Raw genomic sequence first — 26,927 nt, 5'->3', positions numbered from 1 at the left:
GGTTTGCACGTCCTGGCGGAAATCAGTTGCCTTGAGCCATTCCCGCCGGGGAAGGCAAACACTGTTGCCCAACTGGCGGAATCCGGTGTCAGCGATATCCGTGGCCACCGTTATGGCATGGTCCGACGCCACCTCACCTTCCTGCAGGATCTCGAGGGCCTCCGACCTCTTGTCGTCCGGTAGGAAGTCCAGCAGGGGAGCGATCTTGTACCACAGCTCCCTGTCGTAGCGGGCCACAATCGCTAGGGCGTTGGCCGCTTAATTGCCGTCGCCGCAGACGAGATGACTCGCCGTCCCATGGCGTACAGCTTCTTTCCCTCGCCGTCAGGTAGGGAGGTCGAAGTTGAGGATGACGCCCCCGCCGCCTTCTTCTTGGCCGCTGCCGAGACGACCGAATCCAGGGTCGACTGTGCCCTGAGGCACAAAGGGGCGGAATCGGGGACCCGGTACTTCTTCTCGTACCGATCCCTCTTGGCAGAGTCGTGGACGGGTTCTTCAGGGGAGCAAGTCCCTCCTCCCAGATTTTGTCAATCAATGGTACCGAGGACTGTCTTCTTGGCCTCGCGCCGCTGATAGAGGAAACCTTCCTTCTTCTGTTCCTCAGGGCAGAGCTGAAAAAGCTCTGATGCCCTGGCAATCATGGCGTGGAAGTAGCCAATTTCATCAAGTGGGGGGGACCCGAGGGAGTTGTGATGGAAGGCCCATTCCGTCGTCACCACCGTCGTCACCCATCCCCGTTGTGGCCGTATCCATTCCTGTGTCATCCTTAAGATCAGGGGAAGGAGATGAAGGCTGAGCGGGCTGCGAGGGCTGGAAGGCGGGGGGGTGAACTCTCCTCCGCTTGTTTGGAGGGCTTCCCGACGAGCCCGGTTCTGCTGGGTCGTCCATTGGGTGAGGGGCAATCTCGTCCTTATCTCCTTGCATAAGGTTTGGATTGCCATCAAAATGGCCAACGAGTTGTCCTGATGCTCGGGCACTGGCTGTGACGGACGCGATGGTTGCTCCTCTTCCACGGGAGTCTCGTCAGCGCCACCGTCGCTCTCTTCGTCCACCTCCTCGGGGTTCCCCCCGTGGGACCGGACCTCCTCGAACCTCTTGTTGAGGCCCTTCACGACTTCAACGAGCTCCTCCTCAGAGGCTGTATCCGTGTCCGTGACGACCACCGCCCCCCCTCTTTTTCCACCGGGGACTTCACGGGAGTCTTATCGATGGGCTGAAAAGAGGATTCCCTCCGTGGCGGCAGGGAAACTCTGGGCCCCGAGGTCACCTACACCGGATTAGCCTCCACAGGCTTTGCCAGGGCTGCTGCGACTCCCTGAATAGAGGCCTTCACTGGGTGAATCAAGGCATTCACCACCTTGGGCGCGCTTGAGGCCTTCACCTTGGGGGAGGGGTCACCGCCTCGCTCCCCCTCGGCTGATCCCATTGAGATCGACTGGGGCCTCACCAGAAGCTTAGCCGGGTTCTCGGATTTTCTCTTCCCTGAGCCAGAGCGTTGGCTCGTGGTTGATGGCGTCGGTGAAAGTGCGCCCTGCCTGGCAGCTGAGGAGCCCAACCCTTCGGCGCTCCCGGTGCACGTGGACTCGCAGTGCTTTACCTTCTGTTGGCCCCCCGTCGCCGGGGTGCCCTCACAGGACTTAGAAGACCACTCGGACTTCTATTTCTTCTCACCTGCTGGGCCCTTCTCCAGCCAGCTGGCGAGGCGGGTCCGACGATCCCTCATAGTCCGTTCCGACAGGTTCTTGCAAAACGCACAGTCCTTTTCCACGTGCGTCTTGTCTTCGTGAAGGCAGTAGAGACATCTCGAATGCTCATCCTCATTGAAAACATTCTGTAATCTGCATCCAGGGCAGATCCTGAGAGCTTAGATCCGGGTGTTGAGCTTCCCTTGTCCTGGGCCATGTCCACGAGGTAGGCCTCAGATCTTCTGGAATCCTCCAAGAAGCGTAACTCGACGAAAACTTCACCCTTGAGGGGCGTAGAAAATTCCGAAATGGGTCCCCGTTGATCGGAAGTAGAAACGGTGAAGCTTGAGACTCGATTGACTGAAAAAATGAGATTAAACTTGTTGAAAAAACGCAAAGCGTAGTAAAAGCTCGAGAGAGCTATATTACGAGGACTCACAACGCTTGAACGTGCGGTAAAAATCTGAGGATTGCTGCCAGGGGCGGGGCTTAGGGAGAGGGCAATCATTGGGTGGGGGCAGTATGACCCAGAGACCAGTGATTGATTTAAAGGAGAAATACAGTTTGTAAGTGAAAGTGAAACTGTTTTTTCTTTTACTGAGAATTCCCATCCTGACGACGGGGAATATTCATGAGCATGTGAATCCATGCCCAGACCCCATGCTGGAGAAACAGCCTTGCTCTGGAGTAGGTGTGGAGGTTTGGAGAAGGTCCCAGACTACAAAGCAGAGAAAATAGAGCAGAGGAAGAGGCACGAGGAAGGAGACGAGGGTAAGGAAAGGATGGTGTAATAAGAGCAAACGATAAGAAGGAAGGAAGGAAGGAACACAGAGGGGAACAGGAGGTGGGCAGAAGAAGAGACCCAGGAGAGGTTGGGTCATTAGGAGGGAAATATCAGAAGGACGCACAGATTAATAGGAAAGCGGTAGGTTGGAAAAAGGAGGACAGAGTAGGGAGAGGGAGACTAGAGAAGGGACGCTGGAGAAGATCAGGGGATGGAGTGCCATCAGCAGAAGGAGGCTATAGGTAGGTGATGAACAATAAGGTTCAGAAAAGCCATCTAGCAGTGGCCAAGTCAGAAAAGTCAGCAACAGGATTTGGAGACAAAGGGTAGAGCCAAGGGGGCAAGAGGTGGCAAGGAGACAGATACTAGGGATTTCAGTTAAGAGCATTATGGTCCTGGGGGCAATGACTGGCAGGGTCCAGGCGTGTACACTACTGAGACTTTGAAAAGATCAAACAAAATGTAGGAGCCATTATCTGTAAGGATGAAAGCTGTAGCCCGTGGATCGGCAAACACACCAAGGATACAAAGGAAGACTTGATCAGCAGTCCCAAGTCACTGACTGCTACCCAGGAGGCTCCCATGGCACCTGAGACCCAATAATTGGCCTAAAGGTTGAGCCGATGGTGAGAAAGCCTAAAAGGAAACCAAGCCTGTAAGAGGCTATTGAAATACCAACCTAGAATAAGAGAAGAATGGTAGAGTTCTCATCCCAGAAACCGGACCAAGAAGACGACCCTGGTGGAAACCTATAATGATTATGACCAGAAAATCACAGATGGGAAAGAAATAGCCTACTAGTGGCCACAGGTTAACCCTGGCCCAGGAGACACAATCATTGCCCCAAAGACTGATATTACATGAAAGGGTCTCAGAGCCAGATCTTTGAAGGAGGAAGCCCTAAGAACTCCAGAAACCTGGTGTGGACTAGGACTTTCAGAAATACAGACCCAAGGGACAGTGAGTAACTTTGGCGTTTGGGCTTTTCTCAAGTCACTCATCCCAACTAAGAACCGTTGGTGAAATCTCGACTCCACCTAAGGGCGAAGACCCTGAGGGAGATTGGCAAAGAGTTCATTAGCATTCCCTGAACTTGTTTAGTTCTCCTCATCCTCAACTTCTTTACAGGAGCATAATCCAGATTAGTTTAACCTGTTCTCCAACCCGAATATCTTTTGTTGTCTAATTAAACTGTGTTTAATGGTGTTCAGCGTATTTCACTGCATGTCTTTCAGTTTCTCACCCCTAGCAAATGATTCATGTGACCATAGATTTTCTTCCTTCCTCTTTCGCTGGGAATCCAGTGTTTATATAAGATTATAGACAATATCTCTAGATTCGGTCAACAACAGAAACATCAACCTAAGGACATCAGTGTTAAATGCATCTGAAATGTTCATCATCCACACTTCCTGTTAATGCTTGAGTCTCGATGCTAATCTTGCATGATTGCTGTGTGTACGTAGATGACCAAGTTAAGCTTTACTGCTTAATCAACCTGTGACAAACGTATAGGTTTCATGGTTAATTTTCCTCATTTTTACAGAGTTCTAAATGTGTTAACAACATCTTTGCAACAACTTCAGATCACCTTATTCTGTAAACAGGAAATATTTGGCAAGTGACAAACAAAGTTGCAAAGAGCACAGCCTTGAGTGAGTGCTGCCAATTCAACCAAGAGGGGTGTAGGCGATTTTTCCTTTGTGACAAAGCCCCCTGTCTAAGCCTAAAGGTGAAGGTTTCAAGGAGCCATCACTGTACAAGCCAGGTGATGTCAGGAGGGGCCTGGCTACCTCGTCATGCTGCCAGCAGGATGCAGGGGGTCGTAACATGGTGTCGTTATGCAGTGTTGTGGCTTTAAGGAATCGGCACTTGTATTACAGAGGTTTGCCCAGACCCTCCATGAAGACAGAAATGCCCCTTATTCACTGCAATATCATAACTTCCACACTACAAATGTGCGTAGTCTCCCACCCGCTCACAAAATGTATACAGACCAGGCATGGACACAGCGGTTGCAAAAAAGAGCAGGGAACCACAGAGTGTGGCCGGAGTTGCAGTGGGGAACTTTACAAGCACTACTGTTTGCATGCAGAAGTCGGCAAAGTCGAAAAAGAAGATGTCGGCCCAGTATCTTTATGCCACAACCCGTGGGTGGAAGTTCCATGCATTACACTCAGCAGGGAAAACTGTAATTCCAAAACCTTATAACCAATCCAATACGTTCCCAATGCTTAAATTCAAACAGCCGCCAAAGGAAAGGGGGTTTCCAGGAAAGGGAGTGAGGACATTTGAAAAAGGAGCAAAGAAGAAGAAGAACAAAGGAGTGAGAAGGCCGGATGAGGCAATCAGGAGGCTAGAGGAGAGTACTAGGAGGCTGGAGTGGGAAGGAGACTGGACGTTTGTGTGAATTAATAGAAAACTGTAGAGAAGAGGAAGTGGATACGAACGGATAGGAGGAGGTTGTTGGGAACATAGACCAAAGAGGCGGGGAAGAGTAAGAAGGAGGTTGTTGGGAATGCAGGGTAGGAGGTGATAAAGAATATGGAGAACTTCAGGTGATTACTTGAGGGAGATGTCAGGGGAACAGCAGAGGTAAAGGAGAATTTCAGATGGACAAAGAAAATATCATGAGGAGGTGCGTGGCAAGGAGGACAAGGGAACACTTCTAGACAAACATCAAGAGGAGGATGGAAAAGAGGGGGGAAAGGAGAGACTGAAGAGGGCAAAAAGGTGGACATGAAAAAAATCTTCAGGGGAGATGGGAGGGAAGCGAGATGCAACCCCCAATTCAAACACAGTAAGCCACAAGAGGTAGGCAAAGCCAGTGGCTAATGAGGAAGGAAAAGACCACCAGATATGAGCACGCTGAGGAAGAGAGAGGGGGTCGGTGGACACTAGAGCGAGGTGGTGGTGGTGGTCTAGGAGAGAATCCAGGAAAGTCATTCGTATTCTCTTTCCTGCTCAATTCCCTGGGCCTTCCTGTTGGAAACGGGCCAGGACCCAACATCTTGTGAAGCCCAGCCGACGGCCACTTCTCTGAACCAGGCACCAGGTGGGGTGCATCTCTTCACCGAACTCAAACCATTATAGTCATTGTCAAAACCCTAAAGAACCAGAGAGTGCTAAACTCGCCCAAGACTGTGATTAACGGGAAAGCGCCCGAGAGGTTCCTTATGAAAGGGAGGAATGAGAGGCTATCCTAGTTCATGGACTTTGTAGTTGATCTGTGGTCTACTTAGCATTTCTCTGAAAAAAAGAGGATTTTCTAGTTTATGGAATTTGTTTTGATTTGTGGACATACTTTTTGGTTCTATGACAAACCGGGAACTATCTATCTGACCAACCTGGAGCGAGCCATACCCAGCTGGGAAAGAAAGGTGAGAGCTGCTTTCATTCGATCTGATTACAGTGACACTTAATCCCACCCCCAAAATCCTCGGGGCTATAAACGGGAGGTAATGCGTTCTTATCCTTAGTTGGGATTTTGTTTGAGTATAAATGCACATGGCATTCCTAGGCGTTGATTCGATAGTCGCTTTGTGACACCTCATAATATGTACATGGGCACTCACAGGACACTTGCCAGTCACCGATTGCCAGTCACCGACACTGTTCTGCTCCTATAACATCAATTTAGTGCGCTGTTGCCGTGCCATGGATTTATTTTCTCCTCACTTCTGGTCTATTTTCTGGTGAGTGAATTATCAATATTTTTGGAAACATGTTTAGTTCGTTTAAGTTTCACTATCAGGAGCATGCACCCGCAAAACATGTACTGGGGAATCATGACTACAACATGAGAATCGGGCATGTCCACTAATGTCAGATATGACAAGTTTCACGAATGTTACCATGGTTACACTTCTTCTCTTCTGCTCAGTGGAAAGTGACTGTGCTTGTTGCTTGCCAATCACTGGCAGGCGAGCCGTTCAACTCATTCTGTGCAATTTGTTATGTGCCCGTATATTTTTTCTCCCTTCTTCTTTCTCAAAGATAATTCTTTCACTTCATAAAAAATACATTTCCACAGTGGAGTCAAAAAAGAAGCAGCTTAAGAACATCAGGGTTAAGAGCTTGTGAGACGTCATCGTTCACACTTCCTTAAGAGTGCTTGTAGTTGCTGGCTAAATATGTGTACATGTCGTATGCAAACATAAATCTTATTAAAGTTTAACTCCAACAATAAGCATGAAGTACATACAAATTTCTCTTTCTCTTTTTATAATGTTTCTTTTCAAACTATGGAAGGACGTTTATTTTTCCAAAACTATAAGCCACCTAATTTTGAGGAGGACAGACACTCTTGCCAAACAAGCATCAAATTGGACAACTCTGGTCTGGTTCTGGATTTTCAGCCAACAGCTCTTTGCATTCTGGGACTTGCAATTCAGTTGTCAGCATTATAAATGGCATGCACCTACAGTGGGTTAATGCGCCTACTGCATCATCTGTGTGGACCCAACGGCCAGACCTTCGATTGCATCTTGTGCATACACGAGGTGAATACTGGGACTTAATTTTGTATTATACTATATTTTAGGTGGTATAATGTGTGTCCTCACATCTGTTCCTTGAACTGAACCCCAGGTAAAAACAGGCACTAGCAAAGTCATCATTTTTGGTTCTTGTATCAGTATTAGAAAGGCATTTGCCAGGCACTGCCATTTAATGCCCAATAATTCCGGCTGCCCAGATCTTATGCCCAGGTAGTGTCATTATGGTGGTGTCTGGTGAATGGATATCCTATGCCTACCCAAAAGCCCAAACTGTTCGCTTTGAAAATGCTTGTTTTTGTAAGCTATGTTCATTAGTTGCATGCAGCATTCTGAAATGCTAAATTAAATGTTGAGATGTTGTCTGACAAAAAAGGGTTTCCTGCTCAATGGGAAATATTTGCAGCAAATACAAGGCATGGGATATTTCTTTGCACTGTTCCTTGCAATTTTACTGATGGTACGACCCAATGATTTATTGAAGTAAATTGAATTGTTGAACAAATCTGCCCATCACTGCAACTCGCAATACTACACAAATTTACTTTTTCGAAATGAAGATAAAAGTAAGAGAGAATGTGTGTAAGAGAGAATGTGTGTAAGAGAATGTGTGTAGCTGTAAATGATACTGTAAGCCCAACAATACTAACTCAGTGTCCCTGTTAAGTAGTGAGCCGGAGAAACCAGAGTATTTTCACAAATGATATTTATTTCTTGATAGTACTTCAAGTTGCAAAAAGGGAGGTTATGCAAAAATCTCAGTTCGAAATTAACAGTGCCAACCAGGCTTCTCAGAATCCCTTTTTAAAACGTGACCGTAATCATAGGTTCAGGTTTACCTCCAAGAAAACTTTGTTCGTGCCGTGCTGAGCGGTTTCCTTCACACACTCGACTGAGCACCCCGTTAGAGAGAGATCCGTCATATAAAGTTCCTCCAGTCTTCTTTCCGTCCATGAAGTGAAAGGAAAACTCAAACTCCAGTATTTTTATCACCTTGTGAGCAGTCCCTCTCGTGGTGTCTGTGCTCTGCTCTGTGCACAGTGTTGCCTGCCGTCTCGATAAGGGTTCGTCCTGCGGAGTGCCCTTCTTCCTCTAATAAGCCCACCGGTGTTGTGAGCTGGTCTCTTCCCACTCGGAATCCACGCCGGCCGTCGCCTTCCACTCCTGCAAATGAGACACACGTTGAGGTGTTTAGTGCAGCTTTAAACCCTTGGGCCACTCCTCCTCCTCCCCAGCAATTAATCACAGGTGCCTCTGGGCGCAGTACAGCCGATGCTAATTCCCCTCCTTCCTGCTTCACACACTCTGAATCAGCGTTAGTTTTCACCCTTAACTGGGAGAGTCTATTCATATAAGGAAATGTGGATTCCCTCCTTCTTTCCCTGTTTTCTTTTCTCCGTTGTTGGCTTTTATTTAAAAAATGCATCTGTTGAGGCCTTCTGGGAGTTGTAGTCCGTGTCATTACTGTATTAATCATTTCGTCTGCTGTGATGTGTGAGGTCTTCCCCTTTGTACCGTTTTGTTCTTTATCATTTCTCGATAACCTCTCCGCTGCTACAGGTTCTCTATCACATACTCCCCCCGAAGACCCATGCCGTTCGGGCATGTCCATTGCTCTGGATAAATAGTCCGCCACACATTGATACCTTCCAGGTTTGTGAACTGTTATGAAGTGATATGGTTGTAGAGTCAAGAACCACCGTAGTACTCTATGATTGGAGTCTTTTTGTGTTGCCAACCATTTCAGTGGTGCGTGATCTGTGAAGATGGTAAACCTCCTCCCCAACAGGTAGTATCTGAGGGACTCTTCTGCCCATTTAATTGCCAGGCATTCTTTTTCAAGGGTTGAATACGGAAGCTTGTGTGGAAGGAGCTTCCTACTGATGAATGCAATGGGACACAGGTTTTGTTCGGTACCCTGTGAGAGTACCGCTCCTAGACCACATCCCGAGGCATCAGTTTGTAAGTAAAACTCTTGGCCGAAATCCGGACAATGGATAACTGGTTTGGAGGAAACCATTTGTATTAATGTCTGGAATGCCTGTTTTGCTTCATGAGATATATGTAGGGGTCTTTTTGTTTTTAATAAGTCTGTAAGTGGGGCTGCTATTGTAGAAAAATGAGGCAGGAATCTCCGGTAGTACCCTACAAATCCTAGGAAGGCTCTAATTTCTTTTCGGGTTTCAGGCATTTTTAGCTTTTGCAAGGATTGGATTTTATCTAACAGTGGGGTTACCATTCCGCCCCCTATTTCATACCCCAGATATTTTGTGGTATTGGCTGCCAATTTTGATTTTTTCGGGTTAATGTGTAACCCGGCTTCTTTCAATGCCATTATTACTTGGGTTAAATGTGCCAAATGTTCTTTCCATGTTTTGCTGAATATTACAATATCGTCTAAGTATGCAGCTGCATACTGATCATGAGGCCTCAGTATTTTGTCCATTAGGGTTTGGAAGGTTGCTGGGGCCCCATGTAGCCCAAAAGGCAAAACCGTAAATTGGAACAGACCCTGTGGTGTGGCAAATGCGGTTTTCTCTTGGTCGACTGGGTTGAGTGGAATCTGCCAATATCCTTTTGTTAAATCCAGTGTGCTTAGGTATGTGGCTGAACCTAGTTTTTCTATGAGCTCATCAATTCGGGGCATCGGATACGCCTCATACCGGGAAATATCATTTAGTTGCCTAAAGTCCATGCAGAACCGGGTGGTGCCATCCGGTTTAGGAACTAATACTATAGGGGAACACCAGACGCTTTTTGAAGGCACAATGGTTCCTAATTCTAACATGTTCTCTATCTCCTTGGCAATCTCTCCCCTTTTTGCTTCCGGAATCCGGTACGGTCTGAGGCGTACTGTTTTTCCCTCCTCTGTAGTTATTGAATGCATAGCCAAATGGGTCCGCCCTGGTATGCTAGAAAAGGTCTCGGATATCGGGTTTAGAGTAGAGAACAGCTCCGCTTTTTGGGACTCACTTAGTTGATCCCCCAACTGCACTTCTCGTATACCACAAGGATGTTTTGGAATTAATTGTTCCGGGACAGACGTGTCTGATAAGGTTGAACACAGCACACTTTGGGTTCCTTCCTTCCACAACTTGAGTAAATTGATGTGATAATTCTGATACTTGTTTTTACGTTCTGGTTGTTCCACCTCATAATTCACGGGTCCTAAGATTTTTGTTATCTGATACGGCCCGTGCCATTGAGCTAGCATTTTGTTCGTGTGGGTCGGTAGTAGCACCAGGACCTTGTCCCCTATCTTCAGGGATCTAGGTCTGCTTCCCTGATCATAGTACTTCTCTTGTTTTTCTTGTGCTCTACCCAAGTTTTCATGAGCAAATTCCCTCAGTTTTCCCAGCTGTTCTCTTAGGTCCTGAACATATTCGGTGAGGGATGTTTCTTCTTGTTGCTCCCACTTATCTTTTAGGATCTGTAACACTGATTTGGGTTGTCTTCCGAATAACAGCTCGAAAGGGGAGTAACCTGTAGAGGACTGAGGGGTATCTCTGAGTATCATTAAAACCCATGGCAATACCTGATCCCATCCCAAACCGGTAGGGCTGGTGGCTCTTTTTATCATCTGTTTGATAGTCTTGTTGTACCTCTCCACTAACCCATCTGTCTGGGGGTGATACACTGAGGTTCTCAAGTGGTGTATACCCAGGGTTTTGCACACCTCTTTCATTACTACCGACATGAAATTACTCCCTTGGTCTGTCACTATCTCAAGGGGTATTCCCACTCTAGCAAAGAATGGCAATAGTACATCACACACTTGTCTGGCAGAGATACCTCTTAGAGGAAAAGCCTCGGGATATCTGGTGGCGTAGTCCACTATGACCAGGAGGAACCGAAATCCTCTACTGGAGGGTTCTAACGGACCGACTATGTCTATACCTATCCTTTGAAAGGGCTCCTTGATCAAAGGCATTCTTTGCAGGGGTACACGAGCCGGGATATGATTGCTCGTTTTCTGACATATGACACATTCTTGCCAATATTTAGCTATTTCAGCATAAATCCCAGGCCAGTAGAAATTCTGTAACACCCTCTTTCCTGTCATATTTTCAGCTAAGTGACCCCCTGTAGTATGATTGTGTGCCAGTTGGATCAAGGTTTTCCGATATGACTGATGAACCAACAGTTGCTCCTTCTCTTGGTTGTCTGTTCCTCGGGTCATTCTGTAATAAAGCCCTTGTTTTTCTTTGAAATAGGGAGTGGTAACTGGTGAGTCTTTTATGGTTAAAGCTTGTTTGCGAGCTCGCTTTAGAGTCTCGTCAAGACCGACTTCGGTCCTGAAGGATGGCAGATGGTCGTCAACCCTCCAATCTATAACGGCAATATCTCTTCCTGGAAGCCCATCCTGGTTATTTTCTTTTTTCTGTTTCTTGGTGAGTTTTCCCCTTGGATTCCCCCCTCTTATCTCGGTTTGTGAAAAGGGAGCTTCTTTTAACCATTTATCAAATTCGGGAATGTCTGTCCCTATTAGTACGGGTGCGGGTAGAGAGGGTATAATAGCCACTTTAACGGGTATTTCTTCTCCCTGTAACCCTAACACAACGTCTTTTGTGGGATACCCTTTAACGTCCCCATGTACACATTTAATGTCAATAGTTCTCACCGGTCCTGGATCTTGTTCACTCACATGGGGTTGTATGGCTGTCTGCCGGCTTCCACTATCCATCATGGCTTGTTGAGGATGACCATCCACAGTAACTTCTATCACATAGGGAAGTCTTCTTCTGTTCCCCTGTGGTTGTAAGGTGCCTATTTCCATGGGTTCGGTTTTGTTTCTCTCTGCACAGAACCGGGCGATGTGACACATTCCCCGCATTCAAAGCATTGAGGCGCCGGACCTTTTGTTAGGTTGGTTCCGTTGGTTGCCTTAGGTTCCTGTCTGACTCGTGGCTCAGGTGCACTTCCCCGGTGGTTACTGCGTAAGGCGGGAAGATCATAGTAATGCTTTGCTGTTGGTGCTGCCACAATGCGAGGAATTCCAGCTTTTTGGTAGGCTGTGGCCACGTCTATGGCTTCGGACAATTTCAAACGGTGATGTTGCCTAACCCACCGTTGGATAGGACCTGGCAGTGCTTCAATAGATTGCTCGAGCATCATCTTCTCCTTGATTTGCCCGATTGTGGCGGTATTGGTTTGCAACCATTTCTCTGTTAAATCTTGTATTCGGTAAAACAACTGTCTTGGGCTCTCGCCAGGTTTTAGTCTGGTTTCCCTAAACTGGAGCCTATAGGATTCCTCATCCATCCCTAGCCTCTCCAGTATTGACTTCTTGATGTCCACATATGGGGTATCCCCGTTCGGATTGGCCGCCTGATATGCCCCTTGCATTACTCCTGTGAGCAGGGGCGCCAAAAAGAAAGACCATCTGTCCTGGGGCCATTGTGCCGCTCGGGCTATGCGTTCAAAATTCACAAAGAAGAAACTAGGATCGTCTCCTGCTTGGTATTTTTGAAGCACTGTGGGTGGAATGGCTGGATATGTCCTGTGCGCCGCTACTGATTCTCCCAGAATTCGCAGAGCTTCCCTGCCCTGCTCTTGGGCTGCTGTTTGTACCTGTAAAGCCTGTTGCAGGGCTTGTCGATCTGCTTGGGCTTGATGTCCTTGAACCTGTACCAGCTGTTGTAATTGCTGTTGGCCTTCAGCCAATGCTTTGATGACTGCTTCCATTATGTCAAAGTAGACGTGTCTCTACAGCATCCCACCGCTGCCACCACTGTTAAGTAGACACCAGAGTATTTTGACAAATGATATTTATTTCTTGATAGTACTTCAAGTTGCAAAAAGGGAGGTTATGCAAAAATCTCAGTTCGAAATTAACAGTGCCAACCAGGCTTCTCAGAATCCCTTTTTAAAACGTGACCGTAATCATAGGTTCAGGAAGAAAACTTCGTTCGTGCCGTGCTGAGCGGTTTCCTTCACACACTCGACTGAGCACCCCGTTAGAGAGAGATCCGTCATATAAAGTTCCTCCAGTCTTCTTGCCGTCCTTGAAGTGAAAGGAAAACTCAAACTCCAGTATTTTTATCACCTTGTGAGCAGTCCCTCTCGTGGTGTCTGTGCTCTGCTCTGTGCACAGTGTTGCCTGCCGTCTCGATAAGGGTTCGTCCTGCGGAGTGCCCTTCTTCCTCTAATAAGCCCACCGGTGTTGTGAGCTGGTCTCTTGCCACTCGGAATCCACGCCGGCCGTCGCCTTCCACTCCTGCAAAATGAGACACACGTTGAGGTGTTTAGTGCAGCTTTAAACCCTTGGGCCACTCCTCCTCCTCCCCAGCAATTAATCACAGGTGCTGCCTCTGGGCGCAGTACAGCCGATGCTAATTCCCCTCCTTCCTGCTTCACACACTCTGAATCAGCGTTAGTTTTCACCCTTAACTGGGAGAGTCTATTCATATAAGGAAATGTGGATTCCCTCCTTCTTTCCCTGTTTTCTTTTCCCCGTTGTTGGCTTTTATTTAAAAAATGCATCTGTTGAGGCCTTCTGGGAGTTGTAGTCTGTGTCGTTACTGTAGCAATCATTTCGTTTGCTGTGATGTGTGAGGTCTGCCTCTTTGTGTCGTTTTGTTCTTTATCATTTCTCGATAACCTGTCCGCTGCTACAGGTTCTCTATCACAGTCCCATGGTAAATGTGGACATCCACCCACCGTTATGGGGGACTTCAAATAAGGTGAATGTGTGTGTACAAACCTAATGGCACTGGACGTATCGATTACATGGATGGGAGATGAGACAAAGCTGAGTAGGATCGACACCAGGATTACACGGAAATAGGCTGAACAGCAATATATTTAGGCTAGTTAAACAATAGGCAAAAAGAAATAAATGTTTGAAACCTCTTCCCAAACTCTCGTGTAACTTCCCTTTAGTAACTATCACTGGAATTCAACATTGTGGATTCTCTTGTGCAAGATTCTGCAACAATAAACAAGATGGCTTCTCCTAAGGTTTAAGCAAAAAGTGTCTGGTTTCATAATCCTCCCAGACATCCTTTGCCGGTATATGTCATCACTTCTCAGTCACAGTCTTGGGCGTTTGGGGGTCCCTGCATTTATATCTTGGTCCTTGTCGTGTAGATTTCGGTTGTCAGTTTCTTGTCCTTGACTCCAGGGAAAACCCTTTGCCTGGGTTGAGTTTCTGGGCCCCGCGTGTGCTTGCATGTTAGGCCTGGGCAATGGCAGAAGGTTGGGCAATAGCAGGATAAACCAGATCTTACACCAAGGTGCTGGCCACCTGAGTTTCTCTACGGGTTGGGACTTGGTGCCTTCTCCAACTCCCTGTCTTAGGATCCTAGTACCCAACACGCTCTCCTCATCTACCTCCTCGACAAGTCGCAACAGCCATATTCAGTCTGCACACATCAACATGCCATTTCACATTCACAGCGGCAAGCAGGAAAACAACCAAGACCCAACACATCAACTTCTCTTAGAACAACAAATACAAAAACCTGTGGCTGGACAGGCCCAATCAACATAACCACGAGACTTGAAGTCACTGTTTGCCGTAAATAAAGGTGGCTTTGTTTAGGAGAGAGGCAACGACTGAAATCCACAGTCATAAGGCAGGTTGAACTCTTGGAACCACACCCAATGGAACTAGTCGACCCTAGCTCCCTAATGTTCTGTTTGTGCACAACAAAGGAACTACAATTATACTTTGGCTGTTGATTCCTTGTTTGAGACTCCCAAGTTCTTCTCTTCGCAACCCCGTGTTATCTCTGCCTCTATTGCTGGTGTCTCAGCTGAGCTGCCACTTTTTCATGCAGACTGACTCACTCTGCGTCTATTGCTGGTGTCTCAGCTGAGCTGCCACTTTTTCATGCAGACTGACTCACTCTGCTTCTATTGCTGGTGTCTCAGCTGAGCTGCCACTTTTTCATGCAGACTGACTCACTTATGTTACACCTGCTCCCTTAATTCTACTTTCCCCCACTTCTCACCCAATGCTGTCCCATTCTGTCTCACTGTTCCTAACTCACCCATCAACAATGAGAGCAAGAACTTTTATAAAATCAACTCTCTCAGGCGATCCGAAATGCCCCTTTTTCACAACTGCACCTCCATATGTTACAATGACCTTTGCACAGATGGCTTAACGTTTTCATATAAGACTGAGACTTGGGGTTACAACCTGAAAACTTTCTTCAACCTTTATTCCCCCACTTCAATGTGGGCACCAGCTCATCCACTTATATCCCTCTTTCAAGAACCTGCCACTTCATCAACAATAGCTACAACTTTGACATCTTCTGCTCTGCAGAACTTATCACAGCCATGCAAGGGTCCCAACTCACAAACAATCTGTGTATGCCAACAGTAAACCTCCAGACGTTCATCACACTTGCTTCTGTACGGCATTGTGTTTATTTCACATCCATGAATGTACCGTTGTGTACTGTGATCCGCTGTGAATGGCTGTTCCTCTCCCTGCCCTTCTAAGTATTTATTTCGCAATTTAGCAGTTATAAAACTTTAAAATGAGTGGTAAAGAGGCCCCTTGAGGAACGGGACATTTACATGCTGGTTATCTTATAATGCATACAGCCTACATTGCTAAGAAAAGAGGAAGAGAAGGGAAAGAATGGTCAACAACTCCAAACATGAGAAACTACAAGCACACAGGATTCCTCTCATTCTGAAAAAGATGAAGAAACAAAAGCGAGCAGCTGCGTGAGGTTAAAAATCAGAGTACAAGTTTAAGCAGTCGAAGAAAAAGCGTAATACCCAAGTAAGTGGAGCGCAAAATATTCAGCCTCAAAATTAAAGAACACATTTGTTTAAGACCCAAGTATCTCAAAAGAGAACAGTTTGCAGTGTTCTGAGTATAGGTAAGTACATTTTAAAAACTTTAAAAAACTCATACTTATCATCCACAAGAAACACAGACACTTATAGAACCTTATTACTGTTCAAATGCAAAGCCCTACAATTCGTTTACTCTTCAGCACCCATTAAAGGAATAGTGTGCTCAAAAATGTTATTGGCTAAAAAGACGGCCCATAATCAAAACTATATATCCATGCCTGGTCTGTAAAAATATGTTTAATGTATGTTTTGGATTATTGCCCATCTTTTAAGGCAATAATATTTTTGAGCACACTATTCCTTCAAAGTACATGATGAGAGACAAACAATCATACACAAACAAGGCTACACTTGGGCGTCAATAACAAAATAGTCCGAAATTATTGTTATTTTAATTCAATGCGAATGAAAGACCAGCATAACAGCAGAAGTGTTTCAGGATGTTTCAAAAGCTGAGGGCAATGGTTGGCTTTTGTCAAATGGACCACAAGCCAATTCCAGGCTGGCAAAGGCCAATAACATTTTGTCTTGGGTAACATGCACATTTAACTACCCAAAAGGGCCAGCTGCTCAAGCGTTTATTTAGCTAATTACCTGTTAAACTTTAAAGGAGTCTTTTTTATAATACTCTAGAGTCTAAACAAGGTGCTAAAGACAGGTGTTAAGTGTCATGCCTGTCTTAACACCTTTTTATACACTTCAGGGTATTCTAGTGGTTTTTGGAGGCAGAGTGGGGGCACAGAATTGGAGGACCATTTCCACCTTCACTTACCGCTCCACCTCCAACAACCACTTAATTTTACTCTAGCATGTCATTTACATGCTGGCGTAAAAACAATGGATTCCCAGGGACTCTGGCTGTAATTAGCACCTGCTAAAAGCTGGTGGATTCCATAAGAATCAATTGTAAATGCTGCCTGCCAAGCGTGAATTGAAGGCAGCGTTTACATGTTTTGCAATGCTAAGTGTAAAAAGAAGGTTGTGACGAAATGGCGACTGTTCTGCAGGAGTACAGAGATGAGTAGTGGTTTCTAAACTCCAACTTAGTCTCACACTACCACTAAACCAGCAGTGACCGCAATCATAAATGCTAAACAGGCACAACATGAATGGTAAACATACTTTGCTGCTTTAAGGTTGCATGGCCTTGGGCAAATTGAGCCAGCAAGGAATTATCCAAAACAGCAATAGTAATATAGTACCAAAATAAATGTCCATTTAAGGTTCCATACAAATATTCGATTTTAATAAAAACGAAAAGTACAGACAAACTAATAAAAAGACTAACAACCTGCGCCTATAATGAAATACGACGGAAACACTACAGATACCTTTCAGTCTTCTTGTTTGGGCTCCACAGTGTCGATCCGCGATTATGGGTTCTTTTGGAGGCATCGATTCAATGTCGAGAGCTGGTCGACTAGGTCTAACACGCGGTGCAAGTAAATAAGTGGCAACTGAACTTGGAGCTAAAGAAGTTTCAGAAAAGCAGGCGATGTTTGGTTTGGCATAGCTTGCAAGCGTCCAACGAGTTTTTCGAAATAGCTGACAGAGCCATAAGCAGCTTTTTTTTCCAGGGGTGCAGTGAGACCCTGTCCAAGGGAAGGTGCTGCATTTTTCTGCCTTTCCCAGACAGGAAGGTTGCCAAACAGTACTTGAAGGGCTCACGCTTCAGTAGGCAGAGCCATGGTTACCAGTGTTCCAGCTGCAGGCAGGCTTTCTAAATTGCAGGTCTTTAGCATGCTGCGAGACACTGAACCTGGTTTCTGAGGAAAGGTACATCTGTCTTCTGTCCTTGCAGGCAAAGGAGGTTGCCAGAGAACACATGCGGGGGTCTCACTTCAAATAGTCAGAGTCATTGGTACTGGTGTCTCTGCAGGCAGGCAAGCTTGCTAAACAGCCATAAACTCCAAATGCTCCCCCAAGGTGGCTGGAGAAAAGACCTTGCTCCTTCGTTGGAAAGCTTTATCTTCAACTCAATGGCTGAGGTCTTTGAGCAGACTCTACCCTAATCAAGTGAAATCCTTCTACTTCTGAAGTGTTAAGATGTTCAATTGAGTCAATTTGACACAACGGATTGGCCCACTTCAAGCCTTCTGTAATGGGCCAACCCAATGTGCTGTGGCATGAATCTTTGTCTTCTGATGACATACCCAGAGTGCTTTCTCTGTCGAATAAGATTTGCCAATATGGTGGAACCAATCTCTTGTTGGTAACTTCTCTTTTGAACTGCACTACTTCCTCGTCTTCCATGTCTGCCTTAAATCAAAGAGACTCCAGTCATAATTCGCCTATTGTGCTGGTTGAGTTTCCTTTGAAGCAATGACTCCCATCCGGCAGCTTAGGGATAGATCCTCTACTCCTGGAAAGGTGTGAAGCCTTCCCAACTAAGAACAAAAGAAGTCTATGGGGCTGGGCATAACAGCTGTGTGAAAGGACCCCAGCCCCAGACAGACTAATACACAAAACTCTGAAAGTTGGCAGAGGTCACTTGAAAGCCAGCTGCAAAAAGAGATATCAAATGGGTTTTGGCAATGTATAACTTTATGTTTCATTCCTCTCCTCCAAGGCCATCATTAATGTCTATCTGAATGGCACCGTTTTGGACCAGGGCCCTCAGCCCAATCTGTTCCTTTTGTATAGGTGTCTCCCGCGTCTTATCAACTTCCTTCCTTCTCCTGCTACTGCTACCAGCACCTCTCTGGCGCCTCTGCCACCTCCTTCTTCTTCCGCCTCTCTGGCACCCTCCTCTCCCTCTCTGGCTACTCTGCCACCTCCTTCTACCACCTCTGCCCACTCTCTGGCCCCTCTACCTTTTCCGCAGGGTGGACTTCAAGCCTGTACCCTTCCAGGGAAGCATTTCAAATGTGGCAACCTGCTACACATCGCTACACTCAACTCTCGCTCTGCTGTCAAACACTCCTCTGACATCTGCCACCTCCTTGAAGAACTTGACCTGGAAGTCTTCGCTCTCACCGAGACATGGTTCACGGCCAGCTTAACACTCTCCTCCCTGATGGCTACAAGATCCGGTCCGAACCCAGAACCAACATTCCCAGAGGTGGAGTAGCTCTGATCTTTTCAGAGTGGGTCCCAGCTTCTGTAATTCCTACACAGGCCTACTCCTCCTCTGAATGCCTGGTATAGAGGCTCTATATCTCTCCTGGCCTCTCTCTGACTGTGGCCACCATCTAAAGGCCACCTAGCCAGGTCGCCCGCTTCCTCTCAGAGTGGGCTGACCTCTCCTCTTCTCTCCTTTCCTCTACCTCTCAACTTCTCCTCCTCTGAGACCTCAACATCCACCTAGATGCTTCCAATCCCTCCTCTGGGCTCTTCCGCAAGTTCTGCGACACTCTCTCTCTTTCCATTCTACCCTCTGAACCGCACATTTTGCCAGGCATATCTTGGATGTTCTCATCTGCTCAGACATCCCCCTCTCGAACCCTTTCACCACTCCTCTTTCTTGGACTGACCACTTTCTGCTCTCATCTCACATGAAGGATGAAGGTCTCTGTCCCCCAGACTAAGCATACCCCAGCACTTCCACCTGCCTTCTCAGTCTTTCAGCCCATGAAGCGTGTGTCAGTGAATGCCGCTGGCGCTACGTTCTCTGCTCCTCCTACTTGTGTGGCTGACTCACACTCGGACACAGCCCTCTCTAACCTGCATCTTTCTATCTCCAGCACGCTGGATGTCCTTGCCACCGTCATCCATCTGAAGTCTACCTCCAAGTGCAACTCTTGGTATGACTCCGACCTCACCACTCGGAAACGCAAATGTAGGGTGGCTGAGAGGAAATGGAGGGTATCAGGTGTATCCTCTGACACACTGGCCTGCCGCCTGCTGCAAAGGCAATACAGACGCTCTGTCCTGTCCAAGAAGAGAGCCCACATCCAAACCCGCATCTCTGCGGTCTCTAACAACACGGCCAAACTCTTTAAAGTCTGCAAGGAGCTGGCCAATCCTTCTGCAGTCTCCACCTCTCCTGTTCCCTCGTAGGCCCTCTGTATGGCTCTGGCTTCACCACTAAAACTCAGGACATCCGGTCCTCTCTCTCCTCTTCCTCTCCCTCAACCTCTCTCAGCCCCCTCTGGCCGCCTCTCCCTCTCCGCCTGCTTTCTCCTCTTTCTCTCTGATTACACCCGAGAATCTTTCTAGGCAAGTCCGGTCTATGAAAGTGTCATCCAAACAGGTGCTGCCCTGTTCCTCCTTAACCATCAAGGACCACATTGACACCCTTGCTCTAGCCTTCTGCCGATTTCTGCAATCACTCTTTTTCCACTGGAACGTTCCCCTCTCTTCTCATGTACTCCCTTGTGCACCCCCTTATTAAAAGGCCTTCTGCAGATCATACATGTCCTGCAAACTATTTCCCAATCTCTGTCATTCTTTTCCCGGGCAAACTCCTGGGATAGCTGGCCATCTCCGAGTATGCTCTCCACACTGAATCTGCTGGTTGTCTCAATGACCTTCAGTCTGGCTTCAAAGCAGTCAGATCCACGGAAACTGCTCTGCTGATCACCTATGAAGATCTGCTCATAAATCTCAATTCAAACCTTCCTTCTGTCCTCATCCTCCTTGACCTTTCCTCTGCTTTTGACACAGTCAATCATGCAATCCTGATTAATCAACTCTGTGAGAACCTGGGCATCACCGATCAGGCCCTGGAGTGGTTGACTTCCTTCCTCCAGGACTGACCCTCACAGGTGCAACTTGGGTCCTTTCTCTCCACCACCTCTCTCTCCACTTGTGGTGTTCCCCGGGCTCTAACCTCTCACACTGGCTCCTCAATGTCTACTTGGCACCTTTGGTCTACCTTGTCTCTACCTTCTCTGATTTTTAGTGTTATGCGGATGACACTCAGCTCTCTTTCAGGCTCCCCTCACCCTCCTTTCATGCTCATTCCTGACTGTCTATCCACGATTCCGGATTGGTGCGCCTCCAACGATCTCTGCCTTAATGCCAGTAAGACTGAGATCCTTCTTATGGGGAACCCTGCTTTCCCTCTCTCACTCTGGCCGCCCTCCTTGGGACCTCTTCCTTCCCCTTCCTGTGAGGCAAAAAACCTTGGTGTCATCTTCGATTCCACTCCCACTCTCTCCTTCTCTCCTCACATCACTGACCTTGCCAAGAAGGCCCACTATAAGCTGCACCTCCCCAGAGGTATTCCTCCTTTTCTCACTTTCCCCCAGATGCTCACTGTCTCCAGTACCCTGGTTCTCTCTAGGCTGGACTACTGGAACAGCCTCTTTCTCAATCTGCCTTCCTCTACTCTCTACCCTCTGCAACTAATCTAGAACAGGACTGACAGACTTGTGCTTGGCCTCACGCCGAGGGACTGTATCTCTCCAGCCCTGAAATCTCTCCACTGGCTCACTTCGCTGGAAGGATCAAGTTCAAGACACTCTGCATCGTCCACAAGGCGTTCTGGGGTCCAGGACCCTCACTACATCCAACTCTCTCTTCCAAAACAACTTCCCTCTTAAGCCCTTTGCTCAGTCACCTCTAACCCTCTGAGGGTCAGACGCATCTCCAGGTAGAGAGTATCTCTCTCCTCTGCAGGTGCCTCTCTCTGGAATGGCCTCCCTGCCCCTCTCAAACTTGGACTGGACCACCTGAAGTTCCGGAAGCTGTTAGGCAGAATTATATGCAGTACCCTTTGGGAACACCACACAAAATTAGGACTACAAGTGACAGTACAAATTCACCTCTGGTACAAGACTGTACTACACAGTAAAGTGGTAGCGATGGCTGAGCAGCCAGACTTCTCTCAAGAGTAAGTGAGCAGTATCAATAGTTACACAAAGGACAGCAATTACTATGATTCCAACAAACACTGACTCAAGGTTTCTGAGTAAAAGAATATACATTTATTTACACATCAGTTGTAAACATTTCACTAAAGTAAAGCAGGTGAAAAATCACGCTCTTAATACACAACACCACATCCAATAGATTCTGGACAAGTTAGGCTCAAAATGAAGTGTGAGCAAAATGACACTCCAGTAATTCAAAAAGGGATGGAAAGACAAAGTTATCAAAAAATGCAGCAGTACCAACAAGTAATAGGCAGGGCAATCTAGAAAAAGGAACTACAGTGAGGAATTCAATTCAATAGGCCTGGGCCAATGTTAATGGGTCAAAGTCTGTTGCTCAAGATCACACAGTTCAGGGTAGTTCGCGGTTAATTCTTTGCCAAGAGTTCAGGACGACGTTGGTCGGCAGAAAAGTTAGCTTAAAGAATGGAGAAGGACAAGCCCTCGGATTGGCGAAAGGTTTCACACACTTTCACTGCGGCTGGACGAAACGAACAACCGGATTTGAACAGTACCTTAAATGGAGAATAAGGCTGTAGCTGAGGTGGACGTTCCTGGCAGGTCCGGCAGGCTTCGGGTGCTGAAGCGACTGTCAGACTGACACAAAGTAGGAAGACTGGAGGGTCTTGCACTGCCCAGGGAAGAAACCAGCAGCAGAGAAAAGCAATGAATAAAAGGTGTGTTCCTTAAAACACAAGCAGGGTCCGTTCCTCCTGGCTATCCGGTTCACTGTAGCTCTGTACAGTAAATTCGACCAGAGAAGGGAGGCCTGGCGAGCAGTTGGGTTAAACTGGTTGTTTTCACAAGCTCAAGTGGAGAAAATTCCTTGCAATTGGAGTATGAAGATTCGGACCTGCAGCAGGGCTTCACCAGGAGGGTCAGTCGTGGTAGGGGTCATCTTCTGTCAGCTCCTCTTCGGTTCTCTCGTTTCAGTGGCGACTCTGCCTTTCCAGCCCCAGAGACCTGCTTTTTATGCAGCTTTCGCCCATTCACACAGCCTGGTTGTCAATCACACAGCAGGGTGGCTGTCCCGCCAGGACAGTCACCACAGCCAATCAGATCAGAGTGCGACATGGGTCTCCAAGGAGACCCTGTGCAGGGAGTCCTAATCCCCTCCCTCACATCCTGTCCCCCCCAGACATACAGGCACCTAAGGAGGGCTTCTGTGCAGAGGCCCGCAAAAGGACGGCGAACAAAGCAACCAAACCTGGTTTGGCACGCAGAGTAAAACATGAGAAAGACTTTTTTTTTTTTTAAATGGCGACTAAACCCAGCCGGAACCGTACAAAAACATATATGGTCTAGCGGGTTTAAGTTTGAGGCTACCAAGATGGCCTAAGACAATACCAAGGCTATTTAAGATAACCCTGGTAGGAAAAATAGGTTAGTTACCACTGCCACCAGCCAAGTCTTAATGAAAAGGGAGAGAAACAATGCTCTAAGAGAAACAGACAAAAAGGGATAAGTATTAACCCTTTCCAGAACTCTATTTGTACTGGGTCTGTAAAGTCAATGGCAACTTTACATGTTCTATGCTTCAGGTGCAAAAGACTGCCAATAGGCGTAAAGAGGGGCATGGGCGCACTGACATATCTGACCCAATCTGAAAGAACAGCAATCGGTTCACCTAGATGCTTGAATTCTGCTCCAAATTGCATAAAAGGTTCTGGTCAAGGATGCATTTGGTGGCATAATCCCTAACTCAATCTGTCCAGAAACGGAAGAGTTGTAAGTGGTATATTGATATCCAAAGCCTCGTAGGACCTGTACAAATAAACTATGTGACGGACCTTAAGTGGCCATGGATGACACCCATGACATTTGCTAGACAAGAGGAAAGCACTTCTGCACTGTGGCAGGGTAGAAGCTAGAACAAGCTTGGTATTGCCTCTAATATCTATCAGGGGCAATGCAGAACAAATAATGACAAAGGACAGAGTGGGCGTAAGACTACCTTGGGAACTCTGTCATGTGCCCCACCTTTCTCTGCCACAGGGGGTCCTAGGCTTTGCCACTGAAGCATGTAGGGCACATTGCCAGATTGTGGCAGGGGCATGGGGTGGGAGAAAGCATTGGACACGGCCATGCTTACCCCTCACATTTCACCACATTTCACCAAACATCATTAACTGGGCTGCTGTTGTTATGCTGCTATTGATGTGCTGGTTGCGCAGCGCATTTAATGATATGTTCTGCACATGTAGAAACAACTTAGGTTGGCACAATTATAAAGAGCTGACAACAAAAATGCTCAGATGAAAACGTCGCAAAATGTAATTTTCAATGCCTACTTATCAGCCACTTTTAAAGGGTTTCGCCAAACATTTCGAAATGTTTCGATATCATTCCGAATTTTACAAGGCCCCATGAATGATTATATCCCATGTTCCCTTCCCGTCTTGGAGTGCTTTGAAGCGCCAGTTTTGTGTCTAGGCGCTTTATAAATAAACGATACAATACAATACGCAACCAGCCTGTGGTCATTGTTTACATGTCAGAATCAATGCAAAGATAATGGCAATCCCCTGGGCAAGAGTTACCTCTGCAGGCTTGCACCCGCACCGGATCCAGGGCATCATCCTTCCTGTTTCCTCTCATTCCAAGCCCCGATGACTGGGCGAGCTCCAGCGGTGAAAATACCATATCAATGGCTTGGTTCAAAAGGGCAATGCCATGGTCCTTTGCCGCCCGTGCTTTGGAGATGCTGTCGCGCACCTTAAATGAGTCGACCAAAATATGACTGAATCGCTCTGGGTCCTTTGAGTGGAGTATAAGAGGAACCTTAAGGGGAAGGAACGGTGAGAGTTACTACACAGCCCGGCAGGAACCAATACATTCATCAATACTCTTGCGATGGTACACGTGCCAGGGACAACCAATCACGTTGCATGAAATCCGGAGGCCTGCATTCCAGAAACTGCAATTATGTCATGGAGTAAGAGTATTGTTTTATTACATTTATAACAGAATGTCAAATGATGTAAACATTTTTGAAAAGACTATACACACTGAACTCTGGCTTACATTTTAAAACAATTTCTATGGTCAGAATGCAATTTATACAACGCTTTTACGTACCTATTCCAGACCAAGTTATCATACAATATTTCCTGATGTATAAGAATGTTTGCTTTGTAAAAGTCCAAATAAAATGCATGAGAACAGCTTCTATGAATGTCAACGGATCATTTTCTCAGTTGTAGCTATTCAGAGACTTCATCAATTCCTCGACTCTGCTCATATTTAACTGAAACTGGGGTCCGTCACGAAGAGGCCGTACATCAAATGTTACCCAGACCCATTTGGCCTAAGAGCTTAGGGTTTATTCAGGACTCTAGTACAATTAAAAAAGGAGTCTAAACAATACTGGGGTGAAGAAATTGGGCAGTAGCAACTGGGGCGCATCAAGTGCTGGACGGGATGACCAAAATAACTGGTTTCAGGCCCAAATAACCAGACAGACAAACAAATATGGAAAAGTACTACTTTATTATCAGTTCGATAACGTAGGCAAATCTGGCAAGCATAACAAGTCGTAGCTCACACACTCTCAAAAATACATTTCAGCTACACAAAGGCTTTATACCTTAAAAATACGCCAGATATGATGTCATCCTACATGCCAAATAGTAGAAACCTATCAGCCGGAGGGATAGGTTAAGGGAACATATATACGTATGGATTATTTAGGTGTTAGCAACATAATTTGCTGCCCCATATCAAGTAGGCATGCTTGGAACAACCTCTAACTATGTATAATACAGATAATAGCAGAATAACAGCAGCAGATTGGCTTCTGCAACAATGCATATTCCATCATGGCAGAGGCCATCTTAATTGACCAAGACAATTGGACAATTGTCTGCTGAACAATTCCCAAATGGGTTCCCAGTCAGGATCAGGAACTGCCCATTGTCTATGGTGGTTTGACTCCCTAACTAAAACGGCAGAGACTAAAGAACAACCAGGCCTCTATGTAGCCATGATCGATTTCCGGGCAGCCTTGATTTGCTTATAGCTATCATGGACCTACATGAGAATACTACAGTGCAAATTAGGCTGGATAATAGGGGCTCAGTGTCTGCGCCTGTTAGAACAAACCAAAGGGTGAAACAGGGGTGCTCGCTTGCCCCCCTGTTATTTAATGTATATATTTGGAAGAACTACTGAATGTGCTTGAGTCGGCCAACAGCTGTCCACCTAAGCTAATGGGGGGCAAGGTTTGTTTGACCATACATTTTCTGGCCTTAAAAGATCAATGGAAGCACTACAAAAGTTCACCAAGGACCATGATCTCATTTTGAATTATAAGAAGACCAAGGTCATACACTTCTCACAATAGCGTGTTTCTGTTCCTACCGTGGCCATTGATGGGAATATCATTGAGCAACTCCATCATTATAAATATCTGGGTGTTGCGTTCACCCCTATGGCAGACTATGGAGAACTGGTAGATATAAGGACATGAAAAGCAATTACCAAGCTGAATATGATGCATAGATGTCTGAGAGCGGCTTCAGGATTTGGCCTTATGGGTATTCTTACTCTCAAAAGGCAGTGCTTCTGCACCTCTCTATTTTATGGCCTGGAAGCAATTAGCATGAAATACTTCTCTTGGCTTGACGTGTTGGAGGGCAGATTCTGACGAAAAATGCGGGGGTTGGGCCCTGGTGTCCCAGTTGAAATTATCTGTTTGAAGCTGGCCCTCATGTCGTTGTCAACTATGGCATTGAAGAGGAGAAACATACTCCAATATGCCCATTGCTGCACACACTGGGCCAGCAAGCACCCACTGTCCTTCCCGATTCGCTGATACCGTTGACTCTTGCGGATTTCAGATATATGGGTTAGAAACCCAGTTGGGAAGACAGTTTACAGGAACTAATTTAGAAGTCTTCCCGTAAGCTGGAGCAATGGGATTGGTGTGCAAACTATTCATATCTTGACACGCTTAGTAGTTATCGCCCTATTATTGAGCAGATTGTCCATAGATATAAGGTGCCTCAATGTTATATCAATGTATGCCCCTCCCCAGAATTGTCTAGGTTTGTATTGCTACTACATATTGGCAGATTACCAGTTTTAGCTGCCATCGGTCCAGAGCAGGGAATAGCTAAAAAGGGAAGGAGCTGTCGCTCTTGTGGTTTAGAAGGAAAACCTGAGACAGCCCAACATGTGTTGACGGAGTGCAGAGAATACGGCCCCCTATATATAAAGATGATAGGCCCTTTTGTATTAGATACAACAGTATTAAGAGTGAGTCTTTCTGGTAGTACTGTTTGAACTCTGGACACAAATCCATGCACATAGAATTGTTCAATATTTG

General features: G+C 46.5%; 1 protein-coding gene across 1 annotated transcript in view; it reads right to left on the bottom strand.

Annotated features, from left to right (window-relative positions):
* LOC138497543 (uncharacterized) overlaps positions 1–26,927 on the bottom strand; it is a 522,626-nt gene that overhangs the window by 47,292 nt on the left and 448,407 nt on the right. The window contains exon 4 of the mRNA XM_069621077.1: positions 24,142–24,382. Within this exon, the coding sequence (XP_069477178.1) occupies positions 24,142–24,382 (241 nt within the window). The remainder of the gene's footprint in view (positions 1–24,141; positions 24,383–26,927) is intronic.

Source organism: Ambystoma mexicanum, chromosome 5q, assembly GCF_040938575.1.
Source record: "Ambystoma mexicanum isolate Mex_15411 chromosome 5q, UKY_AmexF1_1, whole genome shotgun sequence".
NCBI classification, from domain to species: domain Eukaryota; kingdom Metazoa; phylum Chordata; class Amphibia; order Caudata; family Ambystomatidae; genus Ambystoma; species Ambystoma mexicanum.
The sequence above is the reverse complement of the archived record's forward strand: the minus strand, read 5'-3'. Positions and strand labels throughout refer to the sequence as shown.